General features: G+C 44.4%; 1 protein-coding gene across 3 annotated transcripts in view; it reads left to right on the top strand.

The window, feature by feature from the left end:
* The window catches only part of CNPY1 (canopy FGF signaling regulator 1), a 44,403-nt gene extending 24,476 nt beyond the window's left edge, over nucleotides 1-19,927 (top strand). Inside the window, exons 1-4 of one of the 3 annotated variants that reach the window (XM_081536811.1) lie at nucleotides 10,611-10,736; nucleotides 11,897-12,100; nucleotides 13,898-13,994; nucleotides 17,876-19,927. In XM_081536811.1, the coding sequence (XP_081392937.1) occupies nucleotides 11,957-12,100; nucleotides 13,898-13,994; nucleotides 17,876-17,913 (279 nt within the window). In that variant the 5' untranslated portion in view covers nucleotides 10,611-10,736; nucleotides 11,897-11,956 and the 3' untranslated portion in view covers nucleotides 17,914-19,927. The other 2 variants (XM_081536812.1, XM_081536809.1) reach the window with 2 other exon arrangements.
* Nucleotides 19,928-21,737: the final 1,810 nt, after the last annotated feature.

Here is a 21,737-nt window from a genome sequence, read left to right as displayed (position 1 = left end):
ACCACTAGAATGCCAGTTCAGTTCAGTCGCTCAGTCCTGACTGACTCTGTGACCCCATGAACCGCAGCACGCCAGGCCTCCCTGTTCATCACCAACTCCCGGAGTTCACCTAAACTCATGTCTATCAAGTTGGTGATGCCATCCAACCATCCCATCCTCCGTCGTCCCCTTCTCCTCCTGCCCTCAATCTTTTCCAGCATCAGGGTCTTTTCCAAGGAGTCAGTTCTTCACATCAGGTGGCCAATGGATTGGACTTTCAGCTTCAGCTTCAGCATCAGTCCTTCCAATGAATAGGACTGATTTCCTTTAGGATGGACTGGTTTGATCTTGCAGTCCAAGGGACTCTCAAGTCTTCTCCAACACCATATTTCAAAAGCTTCAATTCTTCCGTGCTCAGCTTTCTTTAGGTCCAACTCTCACATCCATACTTGACCACTGGAAAAACCATAGCTTTGACTAGATGTACCTTTGTCGGCATAGTGATGTCTCTGTTTTTAATGTGCTGTCTAGGTTGGTCATAGCTTTTCTTCCAAGGAGCAAGAGTCTTTTAATTTCATGGCTGCAGTCACCATCCGCAGTGCTTTTGGAGCCCAAGAAAATAAAGTCTCTCACTGTTTCTATTGTTTCCCCACTTATTTGCCATGAAATTATGGGACTGGATGCCATGATCTTCGTTTTTTGAATGTTGAGTTTTAAACCAGATTTTTCACTCTCCTCTTTCACTTTCATCAAGAGGTTCTTTAGTTCTTCTTCACTTTCTGCCATAAGGGTAGTATAATCTGCATATCTGAGGTTACTGATATTTCTCCCAGCAATCTTGATTCCAGCTTATGCTTCATCCAGTCCAGAGTACTCTGCATATAAGTTAAATAAGCAGGGTGACAACATACAGCCTTGACGTACTCCTTTCCCAATTTGGAACCAGTCTGTTGTTCCATGTCTGTTTCTAACTGTTGCTTCCTGACCTGCATACAGATTTCTCAGGAGGCAGGTAATATGGTCTGGTATTCCCATCTCTTTAAGAATTTTCCACAGTTTGTTGTGATCCACACAGTCAAAGGCTTTGACATGGCAAATAAAGCAGAAGTAGATGTTTTTCTGGAACTCTTGCTTTTTCTATGATCCAGCGGATGTTGGCAATTTGATCTCTGGTTCCTCTGCCTTTTCTAAATCCAGCCTGAACATCTCGCAGTTCTTGGTTGACGTACTGTTGAAGCCTGCCTTAGAGAAGTTTGAGCATTACTTTGCTAGCGTGTGTGATGAGTGCAATTGAGCAGTAGTTTGAACATTCTTTGGCATTGCATTTCTTTGGGATTGGAATGAAAACTAACCTTTTCCAGTCCTGTGGCCACTGCTGAGTTTTCCAAATTTGCTGGCATATTAAGTGCAGCACTTTCACAGCATCGTCTTTTAGGATTTGAAATAGCTCAGCTGGAATGCCAGGGAAGTCCCCAAACTTTTTTGTTTGTTTGTTTCTGAGACAAAGGAACTTCCAAGCCAGGAGGAGATGCAAGATCTTAAATGTCATGTTAAAGATGTTGTAAAGCTGCTAGCGTTGGGTGGCCTGAGTTTGGCACATCAGAGAAAACACTACCCTCTTCTGTTCGGCTGTTTCTTCCTCCACGGCCTGGGCGCGGTGCTGGGGCAGGAGGGTGCGCCCTGATGGGGACTCCCAGCTTGGGAAGCTCCTCCTGGCACCAGGGCCTCCCAGCCAAGTCACAGTGGGGACCACACCCCTGCCTGGTATGGGTTTGCAGAAGAGAGGGAAGGTCAGAACTGCGTGATAGAAAAATAATGCCATGGAGAATGAGCTCGTTTTTTTTCCCCAATGTTCAGCCTTGTAACCTCCCCTCAGGACAGGTGTCCGGGAAGGCTGTGCCCCTCGCCGTCCTCCTTGGCCCCTTCAGGTTCCTCTGCTTGTGGATGAACGATCTGTGTCCTGGACCTGCCGTCTCATCAGCTCAGCGCTCGTCATGGTAATGGGTGGGGGTAAGGTCCGCCCAGAGGCACGGTGCAGTCTGAGGACCCAGGCCTCTTTCCAGGTCACCCCACATGCGTTTCTAAGGACAGGCCTTTGATTCAGTCTCTCTGTACAAATGGCCCTTCCTCCAGCCTCTGCTCTTTCTAGGCGGAGCACAGAAGCAGAAGATGGAAAATCAGAGCGGCCAGCCCCCTCTTGCCGCCGCCGCCCCGAGCGCCAGCAGGATCCTAGGCCGTGACGCCCCTTGCCGTGCACGCGGCTGCCCGAGGCGCTCGGGGACAGGGAGAGTGGCAGCAGGTCTTGTGGGGGACGGGATCCTGAGGCTGAGACTGCTGGGCCACGGACCACGCTTTGCGTGTCGTGGGTCTGGACGCCCATGGCTGGCAGCACTCAGATTCTGAGAGGATGGGAAGGGGCAAGAAGGGTGAGAGGTCCTCAGGCTGACTTTTCAAGGCACTGCTTCGAAGTCCCAGGACTGTCTACTAGCACACCGGTAAGGAGGCTGCGGAGATCGGTCTGTGCGCCTTCAGTCCACTTGTAAGGTCTCTACACGCTGAACACCCGGCTCTCAGTCCTTCAGAGGGGAAGAAATCACGTCCCTTTACATCTCTGTGTCGTGCCAAACTCTTGAAGCGTCTTCCTACCAGTTACTTGCCCTGGGCAGACCCACGCGAGCAGCTGGTGCTTTCACCCCAGGTTTACAGGCCTGGCCTCTGGCGAGCGATGAGACCAGCGTGTGGTCCAGCCCTCCGAAGGCTGTAGGTGGTGCTGGACCAGGGTGGAGGTGTTTGGGGGCTCTGTGCAGGGTCCCCCCGGCTCAGACGGGGTCACAGCACGCATGCACCAAGGCGCCAGCCCGTGTCTCCTGTCGCTCTGTCCCCTCGTGACGGCAGGCCCTCGAGCAGCCCTGGTCACCTCTTGGGCATGGGCTGCACTCGCAAGACTTCAGGCTGGGGCTGAACGCGGTCTGGGACTGTGTTAGGGGCTTGGCGGCCAAAGTCCCACGGGCCAGGTGGCTTAAACAGCGGAAAGGTACTGTCTGCCATCCGGGGCTGGGAATCCCGACCCGGGTGTGGGCAGGGCCGGCTCCTCCTGGGGCGTCTCTCCTGTCCGGTCGATGCCACCTTCTCCCCGCGCCCCGCCGCCGCCACGTCCTCACAAGTCGTCCCTCTGCGCGTATCTGTGTCCTGAACCCTTCTCGGAAGGACGCTGGGCAGATCAGGGTGCTCGGAACTGGTGGCCTTAGCTTACCTGTGTTGTTATTGTTCAGTCGCTCAGTCGTGTCCGACTCTTTGTGACCCTGTGGACCACAGCAAGCCAGGCTTCCCTGTCCATCACCATCTCCTAGAGTTTGCTCAAACTCATTCATGTCCATCGAGTCGGTAATGCCTTCCAACCAGCTCATCCTCTGTCGCCCCCTTCTCCTCCTGCCCTCAATCCTTCCCAGCATCAGGGTTTTACCTTAATCACCTCTTTACCGGCCCCACCGCCTGAGGTCCGGGGGGCTGGGGGATGGCCCTGCTGGCTGCTTGGTGGGAGCAGCACGGGGTGTGGGGCCCCGGCAAGTCGCCCCTGTCGGAGCCTCAGCCTCCCCTCCCAGGAGGGGGTCTCCAAGGCCTTCCCGGTCCCAGTGTCTGCGTGGCTGTGTCCTCAGCACGATGGTCTGGCCACATCACGGCCACGGAAGGAAGCCTCCGGGCTGGGGCTACTCAGCCAGGAGAGGGGGCGAAACACTCACCTGACCCCCTCAAAACTATCGTTTCAGGATAGAATAAGGGAAGACGTGTCCCCAAACTGACGTGTAACAAAAATCCAGAGGGATTCTGCCGTAGCTCACACTGGCCAGCAGCTCCCTTTTGAACCCGTTCTTAGGACCTGGGGCGTCTTTGAATCTGCATGGATTTCAGTTTAGCCGCCTCTGCAGTGAGCGTCCTTCATCCGAGGTCCAAGGGGAGACGTCCTCAGCCTTCTGGACGTGCCCGAGCCCTTTTGCCCCCAAGTGAGAAAGACGGGCTGTGCTGGGCTTGGCTCTTGTATGAAGAGGAGGACGCTCAGGAGTGCATACATGGACACCAACATATACACACATGTGCAGGGACACACACATGCTCATGCACATATGCACATGCACACACAGATACACTTGGACACACAGACACACACACACAGACCCACACACACACACAGATGCACAGGGACACACACAGATGCACAGGGACACACACAGACACACACACACAGACCCATACGCACACACAGACACACAGGGACACACACAGACACACACACACACAGACCCACACGCACACACAGATACACAGACACATATATACAGACCCACACGCACACAGAGATATACTCGGACACACAGACACACACATACAGACACACACGCACACATAGATACACAGGGACACACAGACATGCACACACAGACACACAGGGACACACACAGACACACATACACAGACCCACACGCACACATAGATACACAGAGACACACACAGACACACACATACAGACCCACACGCACACACAGATGCACAGGGACACACACAGACACACACACACAGACCCACACGTGCACACAGACACATAGGGACACACACAGACACACACACACAGACCCACACGTGCACACAGACACACAGGGACACACACAGACACACACACACAGACCCACACGCGCACACACACAGGGACACACAAAGGCACACACACACAGACCCACACGCACACACAGATACACAGAGACACACACATACACACACAGACCCACACGCACACACAGATACACAAGAACACACACAGACACACACATACACACACACACACAGACACATACATACAGACCCACACAGACACACACATACAGACACACACGCACACATAGATACACAGCGACACACACAGACATGCACACACACACAGGGACACACACAGACACACATACACAGACCCACATGCACACATAGATACACACAGACACACACATACAGACACACATGCACACACAGATGCACAGGGACACACACAGACCCACACGCACACACACACAGGGACACACAAAGACACACACACAGACCCACATGCACACACAGACACACAGGGACACACACAGACACACACAGACAGACCCACATGCACACACAGATACACAGGGACACTCACAGACACACACACACAGGCCCACACGCACACACAGATACACAAGGACACACACAGACACACACATACAGACACACACGCACACATAGATACACAGGGACACACACGGACACACACACACAGACCCACACGCACACACAGATGCACAGGGACACACACAGACACACACGCACACACAGACACATACATACAGACCCACACAGACACACACACAGACCCACACGCACACACAGATGCACAGGGACACACACAGACACACACGCACAGACCCACACGCACACACAGATGCACAGGGACACACACAGATGCACAGGGACACACACAGACACACACGCACAGACCCACACGCACACACAGATGCACAGGGACACACACAGACACACACGCACAGACCCACACGCACACACAGATGCACAGGGACACACACAGACACACACGCACAGACCCACACGCACACACAGATGCACAGGGACACACACAGACACACACGCACAGACCCACACGCACACACAGATGCACAGGGACACACACAGACACACACGCACAGACCCACACGCACACACTGATGCACAGGGACACACACAGACACACACGCACAGACCCACACGCACACACAGATACACAAGGACACACACAGACACACACATACAGACACACACGCACACACAGACACATACACACAGACCCACACGCACACACAGACACACAGGGACACACACAGACACACACACACAGACCCACACGCACACACAGATACACAGACACATACATACAGACCCACACGCACACAGAGATATACTCGGACACACAGACACACACATACAGACCCACACGCACACACAGATATACAGGGACACACACAGACATGCACACACAGACCCACACGCACACACAGATACACAGACACATATATACAGACCCACACGCACACAGAGATATACTCGGACACACAGACACACACATACAGACCCACACGCACACACAGATACACAGGGACACACAGGCACACGTGAGAACAGACCCAATGCACATGTGCACACACACAAATAGACATACATAGACACACAGGCACCCATGGACACACACAGATATACACACAGACAGACCTGCATGCACACACATACACACACGGACACACATTCACTCACATACACATAGCCGTGCACCAAGAATGTTTCTGGAAGATGGAGAGCTGGGCTTTGGGGTCTGGGGAGGCGTTCTGGGGGAGGCGTCAGTCTTACTTTTTACTCTATCCTTTTGTTCCTTTTGGATTTGAAAAAAAAAAAATCAAGTGAATGTCTTACTTTTTCAATTTAAAACTATTTTTAAAGAAAGGGCTTTCTTTGCGTCCAGCGGGGGCACGTCTGTGTGCTCAGTGAGGGAGGTGAAACACCTCCAGCTTCTGAGCCGATCCCAGTCTTCGTCCTTCTCCTCTGAGAGCGCCAAGACTTCCAAAGGAGAGCTCGCAGGGATGACACAGCCGGGAAATGCCACAAGAGTCACCGACTTTTCACTTCTTCTATTCCAGGAAAGCAGTTTGCAGAAGTGGTTAGAAATGGATACCTATTGTGTTTTCAGAAGCAAGATGGTGAAAGACAGCAGATTTGGGAGGTGGGGGGCAGAAAATTGTAACATAAAGACATGGATATGTATTTATGTGATCTTTAGCTACATCGATAGACAAGGAGTCATAGTATCATCCACTGGGATTTATTGGCTCTCTTCCAGGCAGTCTTTTTCAAGTATTTCTTTGAATTTTTGTTCGGAATCACAGGAAAGTCCCCTTTAAAAAGCCTGAATTAAAGAGGTAAGTTTGTCTGATAGGAGACGGAGTTGAATAAATATTGCTGACTGAAGGAGCGCACCCCCATCACCTCGGTCGCGGCCACCGTTCTCACCGCCTTCGCCCTTTGAAGCGCTGTCGCTTTCTTCCATTACTGTTTTTCTAATCTGCAAAATCCTTCCGGGGTAAGCCAGCAGAGGTCAAAGCTCAGAAGCAGCGTGAAAAGGTCGCCCTAAATCCTCTCTTGGAGTGATTTTTAACAAAGATTGAAAAATTGTAACATTTTTCACATGGACGGTTGTATTTCAGTTCACCTAAAAATGTTTGAAAACTAAACTTTCTTAAATGACTAATAGAATACTTTTTAAGATGAGAAATCAAATGGCAATGCCAATTTTGTATTTAATAATGAAAAGAAAGTATAGATTTTTTAACTTTAGGAAGTCAAATTGAGTTCAATGACCCCCATTTGGAGTTCATTAACGGTGATCCATTATGCAATTTTTCCATACTTTCAAGTTTTCTATATTGTTTAGTTGAAAACAGGCTCCAGAATTTTTAAAAAACGGGATTGAAATTTTAATAGTTTTGAATTCTAGGAAAAATTTCCCCCAAAATCACATTATTATTTTATTATTTCTATTTTTCTCACAATCTGAGCATATACTTTATGTTGACATAATATGTCTAGGAATAAAAATAGGAAACACTTGCAAAATATTTATTTCAAATAATGACTTTTTCTCAGTATTCAGATTAATGGAGGCAAAATTTTGATATTGTTTTCATAAATTTATTGTGTCATTTGTGGTAAATTGTGCTGCAGTCTTTGTACTTTTGCCCGCAAGGTTTTATTGATTGCACAAATTCACCTGTTTTAACATTGAATTTATGTAACTGAAAAAGCTAATATTAATTCTGTTATATGTTGGCTGGCTTTGGCTCTCTGAACAAAGGCTACTTAAAATCTCTCTTATTGATTAAGTCCAGATGGGATTAATTTTTTTCTGATATACAGAACACTGGAAAATTTACCAACCTTTATTATTCTTCATCGAAATGAGTTTCTTTAGATTTCTAATTATATTGTCCAATAAAACTAAATAGTCAATGCTATTTGCATATTATATGAAGAAGTGTCACACAACAAACTCCTAGCAGTCAATTAACATAAAAGCTAATTATATATCTCATCAACTTACAAGAGTTTCTGAATTCATGCTCTCCCTCTTGTAGCCTAAAGCAAAGGAGGTTTGATTTTTCACTTCTAAATATTGACTTTTAACTAATATCAGAAGTGATTTCAGTATCTTTATGGATGAAAAGTTAGTGATTAAAGTAGATGCAATATTTGCTGTAACGCAATTAAAATTTTTACATTAATGAAACCTCTAGAAAGAAAACCTTTGCAACAATGGGAAACTAAGAAGGTTGAGTGCTTAGTCCCTATCTCAGGGACATTCCAAAATAAGCATCCAGATAAGTAAGGTTTATTTGAGATTGTCAGACTGTTATGAAGGAGACAGTATACCACAAGGACAGTTTTCACGTCCGACTGTACACTGTAACATAATTGTATTGCTGCCTGACTGTGATAGCTATCAAGCAAGAAATTTGCTACAAGATTAACAGAGACATAGTAATGAACGAACACGGAAAGCACCCTGTAATTGACTGTTATTAAAGTGTTGTCATAGTGGTCTGGAATAATTCCCTAACTCTAGCTTTCTAGAGAAACTGAAGCCAAAACTTTTAGCTACCTTTTTCTGTTTTAAAGTTGGAATATGAGTACTTCCTCCTATCCCCATGTTATTCCTCACAGAACAAGCACATGGTCAGAAGGGGCCGAAAGGAAAAAAAAAAAAGAGTCATCGCTAGGTTTCAGAATGAGAAAAGTTAGGATTTTACTCTGAGAGTGCACTGAGACAGCAACGAAATCGTAACGGATTGTTTTTGTATTTATAACTTATACCAAATGAGTCTATGTGTAAAAGTAATGGCTGGTGAATCGGTTTTCTCCCGATACAATGATGGCGGCCTTTTTTCATTCATATTTTAATGAGGTTAGTATCTCTGAGACCCTCCTTCCAGGACGGAGGCAAGGCTCCCCCAAGACTACAATAGGAGTTGCTTTATTGACAAGTACTATTCAAAATCTTCACAGTATAGAAAGAAAGCCTCGGTTTTATTCCACTTGTCTCAATACTTATTGCACTCCTAAAATCAAAACACTTTGAGGGGAGAAAAAGCCTCAATTATTCCCCGAATAGTCTTTAAATTTAGTGAAAGTAGTTCAGCTAAGTGGAATCATTTTAAACCCTAATTGTGTGCATTTTAAAAGTGGAATCATTTTAAACCCTAATTGTGCATTTTAATAAACGTATAAAGACCTACCATGCATAAGCATTTTTTCTTTAAAATTTTCGTGCAAAATCAGATGCTTTGATTGGGATTTTAGGTCAATTTTTAAAAAATTATTTCTGTAGAACGAACTGTACTAGTCTCCTGCTGTGTGTTTTTCTTTCTTGCTCTCAGTGAAGATTGTAAAAAGGCGTTTTCTGAGCTCTCTGCCAGCAACATTTCCTACTCTTTCTATTGAAGAATGTTTACTAGAAAGAGCCAGCTAATTACATCAAAAAGCCAGTTAGCCTTCAAAGATGTATGAAATCCACAAAAGTCACGTGTTGATCCCTAGATATAACGTATTTGTGTTAAAATTGGTGCAATACTACTCTACTCAGACATACAAAATCCCACTTTCAAAACAAGAAAAACAACCCTGTTTCGTAGAAAGCTATCACGTGGGGATGGTTTTGTTTTGTTTTGTTTTAAAAAGCGCCAACCGGGAAATAAATAAAATGGCTCTCAAAAGTAAGTTGTGGAAGGTCTCACGTTATTAACATTCTGATCTGTTCATATCTTATATACTCAGGGTTTTTGCACGCCGCTCAGAACGTCAGGTTTGCTTTAAAAAACGTTTTCGAAAGCAGTCTCGGTGCCGCGGGAACTAGTGTGGTGTATTCGTCCAGGGTTCCAAAAGCACCCTCCAGCCCGCAGAGCCTCTCTTTCCAGTGACAGCGTCTCCCCAATGCTTACGGTGAGACTGGGGAGAGGGATAGGGAGGGGCAGAGAGAAGGCATTCCTGATGACAGTTAGATTTCTAAAAGAAAGCGCCAGCTCTTCACTTGGAGGTTAAAGTGCCGCTTTGTTGACATCCAGAAAGTGCTCGGAGCCTCTTCGTATGGACCAGACCAGGAAATACACGGCAGCACTCGCCTAGCAGAATGAAGACCATACTCATTCTGTTCACGATCTGCTTGACTAATTGTAATTTAAGAACTGACTTCTCTTTTCTAGCTTTTAAGTCCCAACACGTATTTAATCTTTCGTCTCCGTAAGTCCATAAAACAGATTTTGTTGGTCAACCTATGTTTTTGGTTGTGTTTACAACTTACGAGGCTTACATGGCACAATTAAAAGTGTGACCACATTGTATTTACTGTGTTTTGACTGTGCACTTTCAGCTACTTTTTAAAGGGTCTTCTGATCGTAGACATTTTAAAAAATCACTCATTAAAAAAACAAACGATATTTTAGCGAATAAAGGATGTTGCAGTAGACTCCAGTTTAACAAACGATTTAATTGCCAAGTCGACCGCAGGGGCCTTGAAGGCAGCTCGGAGTCGGTCTCCAGGTTCGCGGGGAGAAGGTGGGAAATACCCCCACGCCCGTGGTGGGGGCGGTGGAACGTTCCCGCACCGCCCTTTCCCTTCGCACAGAGTTGGCTCCTTGCTGAGACCGGGGGTGAGCGCAGGGCCGCCGGCGCGGTCGGGGCTGCCAGCAGGTTTGAGTGCAGGGGCGCGGGGCGCGGGGCTCGGGGCTCGGGGCTCGGGGCGCGGGCGGCGGGCGGCGGGCGGCGGGCGGTGGGCGGGGCGCGGGGCCTTTGTGCGCCCGGAGCGCGCCCGTGAGCGCCGCGCGGTCGCCGGCACCGGAAGGGTTCACACTGCGTCTGAAAGGGGGACAATGGAGGCGCGGTATATGCACAGCGCCGAAATCGAGTTCATTTGTGATCCGGCCCCTTTCACCCCGGTTGTCAGGCAAACTTCCTACTTTGATCAGCAGAGGGTGGAGAGGCAGAAAGGCCCGCGGAGGCCGGGGCCGCGGCGCGCCCGCGGCGCCCTTGGCGGGTCCCCGCCCCCTTCCGGAAGGAGCCGCGGGGACGCGGCCTCCTGCACCTTGACCTGTCTAGACCGCCCCCGAGTTGGTGGGTTTTTTTTTGTCCCGGTTACCAAGGGCGCGGGGTGCTCTTTGACCCCCGCGCGGGGCGGACGTGGTGGTCACAGGGTCCCCTGAATCCTCGCCGGATTCCGGAGGGAGAGGGGCGCGCGGACCCCCGCACCGGCTGCTCCAAAGACAACGCGCCCGCGGCCGCGCCCCGCAAGCGGGGACACGCCGTGCGCCCGGCTTCTCCCCGGCCCTGCCCCGGACCCCGGCGGCTGCCCAGGGGCCAGGCGCGCGGGGCCGGCGGCTGCGGAGCGCGAGCCCGGGCCTGGGCCCAGCTCGAGGGGGTGCGCGGCCGGAGAGACCCCCGCGCGCTCCGGCTCCTGTCTGGCGGTCTCGCGCAAGTGAATAGATAATAACAGCCCTTCTCTGTGGCTCAGTGCCTTCTGCATATTCCGTGATTTTCAGAAATTGTCTCCTGTAGAAGGATAGTTGCCAGTTCGAATAGAAGTTTTTCTTCTGGCCACTTTCAAACATAGGCACCTGTTAAAAACCGGAATTTAAAGCTAACCTCTTAAGTGCTGGAAATAATATAACTGGGCAGTAACCGGACAGGAATATTGTTTGCACGCGTGACGGGTGGGGGTGGGGTGCTGCCACTTGCATTCAGGGGACCCGCTCTTAAGTAATACTAACATTAAGTCAAGTTTCCTGCCTTTTTTTTGGTTCGTTTTTCTTCATAGATTCCCTTAGCCCAGTCGGAGGCATTCCTCACGGACCTCCTGGACAAAGTGTGCGAGAGGATGAATGATTACAGACTCGAAGAAGACCCCGTGACGAAGGAGAAGACCTTCAAGAGATTTGCTCCAAGGAAAGGAGACGAAATATACAAAGAATTTAAAAAATTCTATTTTTATTCAGATGCTTACAGACCTTTGAAATTCGCGGTAAGCTCTTTTTCCGCAGAGGAATTCTGTGCTCCTTAAACGTGTTTTTGGTACTTGAAAGAAATTTCTTGCTCTTTGGGATTTTGTTGAGTTTCAAGACAGGCCTATTAAAATGTTGTCTATTAGCGTTGTTTTCCTGCTGCTTTCTTGGTGTTAACCACTCACTCAGTGACTTGCCTTTCACATCACTGGGGGGCCATGGTATTTTCATCTCCGTGGAGACACTTAAGTGATATTTTCCAGAAAGTGTGTTACAAGTCCCAGTGACTTGGAGGCACCGTTTGCAGGTTGCTTTGCTCCCGAGGACAGTGGGGAAGGGAACTCAGTCGGTCCCATGGGCGGGCAGCTCTTGTACAGACTCCCTTGTCAGGCATCAGGGGCTGTGGTTCTGAGATTAAAACCTAAATTAAAATGAGTGCTGTTTTCAAATATGGATAGCCACGCGATGGAGGGAGAGTGACGCACATCACATTTTTCTCCTCGGGCTTCACAGAAGAGGGAGAATTCTTTCTTCTCTGGAGTTAATTCAACTATTTTAGCACAGACTGGGTTAAACAAAGGCTTAGGTATGATCTTCAGCCTTGTGGAACATTTCCTTCTTTCATAATGTTAATTTTACGTGAACGTGGCCTCTGACTCAGAATGTGCTTACCAAATATATGGCAAGAGATTTCACTTTGCTTATGCTGTTAAATCAGACCCAGTGATGGGAAAGCCTGTTTAAGAAATGTCTGTGGTTCACGCGGTGGCCAAAATGTCAGACATGCCAACCCCCTGATAGAAGGGCTGCAGCTGACTTTGGAAGGTTTCGTTTTAATTAAAAAGTCAAGGCAATAATTCAGGGCTGAAAATACTATAGCATGGGGCCTGCAGAGAGGAAGTATGCTTATATTTCACAGGTCCTCCATAAACACGTGATAGTGGAAGTTAAATATTTTTAAATGCCATTTAAAATTTTTTAGAGTCTCACTTAATGAACTTGGAAAATGAGTTCCAAGTCTCCAGTGAACACCCTTTAACATCACAGTTCCTAAGAGTGTAAGCTTGTGTTTCCCCAAGGAAGACACATACTCCAGTCAGAATTTAAGGGTTTCAGAGGCATGGGTACATTTGAGCACCGTCTTTTCAGAAATGTCAGATATGGGGGCAGAGGGTGGGGGGAACGAAGTGAAATTATAGATGGATCTCTAACTGTTAGGAAAAGAAAGTTTCCCGAGTGAATGACCGACAAGCCGTTATCCAGAGTGCAATGGAAGATGCGTTTGTGTTTTCATTGCTGAGAAAGCTTAATAGTTTTCATATTTCAGACTCTGCTTTAGAACCGCAAAATGGATTGTTAACGTTAAATCTAAAGGAAACTGGTTTAACCATTTTAAGGAGCCATGTTCTTTAAAATTTCCAAAAAACAAAATAACAACAGCAACACCAACAAAAGTAACCCACCAAAAAAGCAGAGACTTTTCAACTCCATAAGTAGGAGCGCCCCCCTTCCTGTTCCTTGCATTCCATTCCAGTTTGAGGAAGAGAAACAAATACAAAGGACCATTTTCCTGCCTTACCCTCGGCTTTCAACGACTAATCAGTCAGCTGAGTCTCGGGGAAAATGATGCAATTAGCATTCTGGGGAGAGGGTTAATCCAATGCAATGATGTCTTAAACCAAAAGGGCTAATAAAAATGGACCACCTTGGTAACATGATTTTCTGTTTTTAGCTAATAAAACTGTGACAAGCCCTTCCTAGCAAGATGTCCTGTGAGCGCACATCCATCCACGTCTGTTGTTATTCTGTTTCTGCAGTGTGAGACTATAATGGAAGAGTACGAAGATGAAATATTTTCCCTTATCGCCCAGGAGGCACAGCACCTTGCTGACACGCTTTGCGGTGAAGAGTCAGGTACTGTGTCTGATGTGGCATGCCCCCTCTCCCAGGCCCACCCTCTCCCGCTCAGCAGCTGTTTTTATTTTTTTCAAACCGAGCCTCTGTCTCCCTGAATCAGAGAGGACACCATGTGAGGGAAGCAAGCAAACGAACCCAGGGCTGCGTGGCCTTGTTGCTGGCACTTCTTCTCCTCCACATTTTTAAGTGAATTCAAACACACTTGACTCCCAGCCGGGAAGGAGGCAGGCTTGGTCAGCCCTGCCTGGATCCAAAGCACTTCTCCTTTTAAACTTTTACAGCTGGGCTCTCCACCCCGGACCAGGGAAGTATTTCTTTATGACTTGCCTGCTCACCTGCACCAACAGAGTGGGGGGGTCTCTCTTTAGTCAGAAATTTCTAATGTTTTCCTGTTGGTTTATTTGGTGCTGGAATTTTTTTTTCAAGTTCCTTTCCCCAAATATCTACTTCTTAAAACATTTTTTTCTGGTGTGGAAAATAATATTTGATTCGTATGTATGTACACCTACATACACACAACCACAAGCTAGAAAACACTGCCCAAACTTTATTTCCTGTATACAGAGTTGAAACACAGGGTCACCCTGACCCTCCCTTCTGCTTAAACACAGGCCTTTTAGTCTGTGTCATTTTGATACTTTTAAAATAGGTTTATAAGAATGTGGTACAGGTTGTACATTGTTTTCAGATATCTTTAAAAAAATGAATGTAATATATGGAGACTGATTGAAAGCTGGGGAAATACTTTTATGCAATTATGGAAGCTTCAGATGTTTAGCATTCAGCAATTGTTTATAATAAAATATAATATACCTGCATCCATAGGATCAAATTTAGTGCCAAAGTCCTTAAAATAATAGTTACTGGGATTTGAAGATAAATATTTGTCATCGAAGTTATTGAAGAAGAAAGTAATAGATTTGCATTAACATGATGAAGTTTTCTCACTGAGTAGGTAATGGGGTTGTTCTCGGTTTAAAGTCCGGTTTGGCTGGGAGTTGGAAGAGCACAGTGAGGTGCCATAGTCAGAATACAGCCAGGAGGCCAGAGCTTTTCCCTTGATTTTGGATGTGTGCTGTTGTAAGTGGTGAACTTCACATCATCACAATTTCCAAAAGAAATTATTTTTGAAGGTTTTCAAGCAATTCAGAGATGAATGTGTGTGTTAGGATGTAAGCAAAAATGTAATGAACGAGATTGGGAATATTTGCTTTTCTGTTTTTCCTCAAAGGGTTTGGGCTTGTCATAATCATCTTTGCTGTATGAAGACCTGCTCAGATAGTCTCTAGAAAGTTTCACCAACTCTTTATGGCAGGAGTTGCTTCAGATAATAAGATTCTGAGGAAACACTGTTTCCAAGTGCAGCAGTTTGGCTTAATTATATTAAGTATCTATTTTCATTCCTTCTGTATGTTTGTAATTGGAAATAAAAATTAATATTATCCTAAAGACAATACAATGTAAAGCATAAACTTAAGATATGTGCAGTATTACTAGCTTAAAATAAAACATCAAATCATCCTTAATAGCATCGATTTTTAAAAGACTGATTAGGTGTTTACACTGTAAACAGAAGTATCAATGCGCCAGACCTATTGAGAACATAAGGTAACCACCCCAAAGGCTTCTCCCCACATGGCTGCTGCCTAGTGAAGTGGGATGAGCTTTTTCAGGCTGTTTCTCTGTGAAAAATACTTATGGGTACTCTAAACAATTTATAAATAAAAACTAGGAATCCATTAATCCTAAAAAGACTCAAGAGTCCCTGCCCCTTCTAACTGCCTCCCCCCCATCACTGAAGTAAGTAAACCACATAGCAAGGTCAAGGGTTTTCCAAACTTAAAAAGTATTGTCAGGAAAAAGCTGAATGACACAGTAGTGAGAATAATCCTAATTCAAGACTGCAGCCAACAAAGAAATAGTATGTTTTAACATATCGGGATGGTTTTAGAAATCTGTGTAAAAGGTAAGACTCTCGTATCGTAGAGAAACGCCAGATGCTTTTAATATAATCTGAAATACAAGCACAGTAAGTTTCCTATGGCAGCGTGAGAGTCAGCCTCTGTTCTGTAAAGATGAGGCTTTATTTTATCCTGTTCTGCCACAGCTTCACTGTGATCCCTCTGCACGTTTAAATGGTGTTTTAAAGAGATGGCCGTGTGTGTGTGTGCGCGTATGTGTACTGGAGGTTATGAAACTACATTAGCCGATACTTTACCCATATACTATGAACAGACACTATACTGAGGGCTCGTAAAATGTCTGCATTGCTTTTAGGCAGATTAATAATCTTTTCAAAGATAGATATTTTTAGAACTAGCAGTTTGGTTGGAAGGTTAATACACTTTATATACACCTTATATATTTGTGTGTGGGGGAGAGAAGGTTGCTTTTTCTCTAGTTGAGGTAGACCTTTTCACTTTACTTTTAATAGTTAACACAGGAGCAGGTCAGTGCACACTCCGTGCACACTCCGTGCACACTCCCAGACGTCAGCATTTCAGCTTTAGAGGCATAAATGACCTAGAAAATCTCTAAGGTATTTAAAGTGTACATCATGGTGATTTGATATGTGCATGCATCTAGTTAATTAACACATGTATGATTGTTTAAAATATAGGAGTCTAAGGCCAACCCCTACACACAAATGGATGGGGAATAATGGAGAAAACATATGTTAAATTTAAGATGACTGTGTTTGGCTTTAAAAATAATACTTCCGTGAGATTTTCATAAACGTGTTATCTTTTCGATGAGTGAAAAACATCTCGGTGAAGTGCTATGGGTTTGCAGGTAGACCTGCAGATGCCACTGTAGTTTTATTCAGTGGATAGAAGAAAAGTTATCAAGTGCACTCTGTTTGGGGGCATGAGACAGCAATAGTGGTAATGGGGTATTTCTTACGTATCTCCTTTTTTTCCTAGGCAGAAAATAAGAGTTCATTAGATTTTCCTAGTTGAATGTTTTGTACCACATGACCTAGGCTTCTCCAGATTGTCATTTTAATGTCTTAAAGTAAAAATGGTATTTTAAAATCTTAATAAGATACAAGGTCATGATTTAAAAGATGGCTATATTTCACTCAAGGTTAAACATGTCACTCTAGATTATGGATGAATGGACTCTTTGGTTTGTGGAGGTATTCATTAGGAAGAGTGAGTTTATAAATATAAATACATAAATATGTTTTGTATACATATCACTTCTGCTTTGGTATCAAATCTTAACATTTAAAAAAACATGAGACCAATAAGAATTTGTGACATTATCATTTTGAATGGCCACCTAAGGAATAAGGCCTCAAGTATTCTGAAATGGTTTAAAAGCATTTTGACCTTTCTGTATAGACTTTCAAGCATTAAAGAGGTTGGTAAATTCTAATATTAAAAATAATTACTTTCAAGGCTAATACATGATACAAAAATAACACAAAGACTAGCCTATTTCCTATTTTAAATAAATTATGTAGCTGGCATAATCCATAGCCCAGTCTAGAGAGCTGGCATTCATTGCTTCCAGTGGGAAATGTACTATGTATCCAAGCCTCCGCGCACCTTGGATTAAACACTGATTCCTGTCTCCAGTATTCTTTAAATACTCCCATGGCCACAGGCAGGAAGACACAACCCATGGGCTTTGTTTCAAAATGCTCCAGGAAAAAAGGCTGGCAGTGCCATTGGAATAGCAGTGGTTGGCCAGTCTGCCCCAGAATAAACTGCATTCTTCTCTCTCCTTGTGTGTATTTGAAAATGTCCCTAGGAAAATTGTTTGTTTGTTTTTTTTAATGTGCTTCCACAAGAATGTGCTTTTGCAGAAAGTAAGTGACTTATGGGCTGATGTTAAATGTGAGAGTGATGCCATCTAACTTTTTTCCCCAGGTCTGTGTGAAACTTCCACTCACCATACTGAACTCTAGGAATGATGGTGCTGCTAGCAGAGAGGAGTCACGTCCTGGCCCCCAAGGTCAATGTCTGCATTTCTGTCTCCATGTTTCTTCACGAGAAGAAACTATGTGTCTCTTTTTCATACTGCAAGGTCTCATGTTTGATACTTTATTGAAAATCTCTTCTTTGGCATCATGACAAGTCCCGCTTCTTTCTCCAGGCGCAGTTGAGGAGTGCATGAAACAAATTACCTTTGTGGATTTTGATATTTACTAACAGTCTCGGCAGGAAAGCATTTAGTTTAGTAATAGGACAAACGTGAAGACATTTCAGAAATGAAGTAAGGATTCAATAATATGTACTGCATAGTTCATGCACGTATAGAAGTATAGTGTCCTGTTTGATAAGGAGTTGATTTGATTTCATAAGTACTTGATTAGTCATGAAATTAAGAAAATGATTGCAAAATTCCAGGCTAATTTTTCTGGGCTGTATGGCTATCACCGAAAGAAATGAGTTCACTTTATGTCAAGAATGAAATTTCAATTTCTAGAAACCTTAAGTTTAAATACTTTCTAATTCCTAAAATTTAACCAAATGCATGAAAAGCAGTGAATACTTTTATAGTGAACAATTATATTGGCCTTTCTAATGCATGCATTCTAAATTGAAATGATTTAGAAAGTTGATTTATTATTCATGTATTTATTATCATGTATTCTTAAAGGCTGACACCAATGGACACGTTTATTTTGGTGCAAACTCTCCTGTCAAGCTTTGTTTTTTAAAGATTTTCACCTAACACTTAGCATGTAGATTTTACTACTAACCAACTATTGTTCTGTCTACGGGTGTTTTTGTAGGTGTGGAGATGGAAGGAGAGGTGGAAAGTTACATAAAATTGCCTTTTGACCACCTTAATAATGGAGTGTAGTAATCTCACTCGTAGAGATTTCATTGTCTTGGAGATCTCATTTCTTGGAGATTTCATTGTCTCTGTTAAATTACATTTAGTGGAATAAAACTTTAATTGTTTAAAATGTCAGGGCATGCTTTACACACACATGTTTTAAAGAATAAATTCTCATTGTTATCTCTGAGAAGTTTACGAAGTGGGTTGATGTTCCGCCTCCAAAAGCAGAAACTATTTGCTGTGTGTTACATGGTTACCCAGAAAGCACATTACTTAAACTGTTCAACTGACACTTCGGGAGAAAACAATTTGTAAGTTTAGAAAAATTTGCCAACATGAAGAGAAGGAGGTTTCCTTTCTCCCTTTCCCACCTCAACTTGTATTGAAAGTCAGGCTTCTATGTTAATGTCATTCATTCACTGAAAAAGTTTCTGATTTTTTAGCTGATTCAGTAGTGTGGAGCCTATATATTATAACCCGATGAGTCTGCACTGCCTGCAACTGACAAAAATGGAAATGGGATTTAAGAATCATTAGTGTCATTTTTCAGGACAGTAGGAAAACTGGGACTTAAAACATAGTGCCTATAACTTTAGTAAACATCTATTTTAAGTTTCATTTTGCATATCAGATACTAAGTCATAAACACTTTTCTACCTTCGGCTTCCTTGGTAAACACACTAAACTGTTTCTTCACGGGAACACGGCAGAGACGCTGGCACGAAGGCCCCGTTACAACCGTAACATTTGTGTGGATGGGGGTGTCGCTGACAAACCCCCACACACAGACAGTGCTCACGCCAGTCATAGAATCTAAGAGAATGTGGGCTTTGGTTTCCAACCTAAGTGACCATGGGGAGGTCTGCCTTCACTCCATGGATGGTGTTTCTCATGGATGTTGATGCTTCTGCTGTGACCAGTGAGAACCACAAGCCTTGCCTCTGATGGTGAATAACTCAGGGTTTTGCTAAATATGGCTATTCAGTTTTTCTGTTATTTCCTAGTAAAAATAATCTTGTCTCTGACAAGATTTTCAGTATCTCATGACTTAGGTATTTTTCTTTCCAGATCAAACTTGTTAAACTCGTGTAAGCGTTTGTGATTACTGATTAAAACTACATTTGAGTCCTGGATATGAGTCACTGCGTTTCTTACTGCTGCAACAACTCTTAGGTTTCCCTCTGGGTCGTGGTGAGGCCGCGCTGCATTTGCTAATGAAAAAGAATGAGAGAGGAGCCGCTGGCTCTGCGTCCCTCCAACCACGTCCCTGCCTTTTAATGACTTTTACCGACCAAGAAATAAAACAAAAGCAAAAAGCCAGAAAAAAAGGAAAAAGAGAACCACACCTAGGGTGTAACCGCAAAGTTTCTTAGAGTCTCTGAAGAGCAGCCTAATACTGAGGAGAGATTCCTGGAGAAAATGTTGGGGGGAGGTTTACATTGCTTATTAAAATAATGAGGAGAGAAGACGTGTTTGAGGTGGATGGTTCCAAATTGCACTTTTATGAGATGGTTTCTTTGGGTCTCCATGGAAGACTTCTGTGAGCCTCTTCTCATAAAGAAAAAGGCCAAATTGGCTGAGACGCACAGCTTATATTTTGTTATGTGGATTACTATTTGCAAAGAATAAGCCAAGACCAATGAATCTATTTCACTGAGGAGTGGAGAGTGGGATAGCGCGACGTCCCAAATGGGAGCGATCAATACGTGATTTACTAAGACAAGCCCTGGAAAATAGGGTCAATAGCTGGTTATATTTTTTATACCTATTTCTCTGCTTGGTTGACATTTATTCATATATGTAATAGTATGATTAAATAAATATTTTAAACTGTATATCAATCTAAAAAGTCATGTTGTAATGAATATGAGAAAAAGCCAGCCTTTGATGTGATTGCGTATCCTGTTTTAAGCTCTAAGGCAAATCTTTGAGGTAATCTTAAATCTTGACACCCAATCCATAGCATATTCCATAGTTTTATACCAAAATGCAATTAACAATATTATTGAGTCACGATAAAAAGGATACCCATTAGATATGTGCATTTTTATTGTGATCTTTAGCCCATAATTTAATCCCCCTTTATAAGTTTCTTAAATTCCTCAGATTATTTGCTTTTAGAGCAAGGACTTAAATAAATGAAAAGTCAAACAGAACAAATGAAATTGAAATATGAAAGTCATAGAAACTCGTTGCCCATGAATTACCCAGAAAAAGAGGCAGGAAATGACGTGCTTCTCTCTGGGAACCATGCTTGGTGCCTCCTGCCTGAAACATGTATTTGCTGGGAAGGAAGGATCCACCCTTTTCATCTATTTTCAGGACCTGCCCTGCTCAAACAGATGATGATTAAATTGAATAGAACATTGGCTCATTTGTCCGTAGGACCATCACCTGAAAAACCAAGCTTTGCTTCGTAAGGACAGTTTGTGGAAGTGGAGTCTAAAGCATCAGATACAGCTCTGTGCCCTTGCCAGTCCTGGGGGGACTCGGAAGGTGGATGGGTGGGTAGAAACCTAGGTTCATAGATGCAGCCTACAAACCTACGTACATAGATAGGAGTCAAGTCAGGACTCAGGCCAGCTACAGCTTTGACTGCATCAGGGTGATCCCAGAGAAAAAGTGTCCAGAAATTTCTTTAATTCCTTAAAGCAAAAAAAAAATCATTTCTATACTCCCATCTTGACTTTCAAGAAAGAAAAAAGATAGCCCGTACCATAACACACATAGAAAAAGTTCCACCCCACAACAGCAAACTGTTCATGAGACACGTTTGATCTGTTACAAGGTTAGTGGGAAGCGTACAGAGACAAAAGAAGACAGGCTCCGTATGATTTCAATACCTTGAGACCATGGAATTTTTGCACCAGGGTTTGTGTCCCTGCATATGTTCCAGTGTCTCCTGGTGTATAGTCTATGAGAACTTGAATAGAATTTATATCC

The sequence above is a fragment of the Giraffa tippelskirchi genome, chromosome 10 (genome assembly GCF_054371585.1).
Source record: "Giraffa tippelskirchi isolate mGirTip1 chromosome 10, T2T-mGirTip1v1.2.pri, whole genome shotgun sequence".
NCBI classification, from domain to species: domain Eukaryota; kingdom Metazoa; phylum Chordata; class Mammalia; order Artiodactyla; family Giraffidae; genus Giraffa; species Giraffa tippelskirchi.
This window is presented reverse-complemented; position numbering and strand designations above follow the sequence as displayed.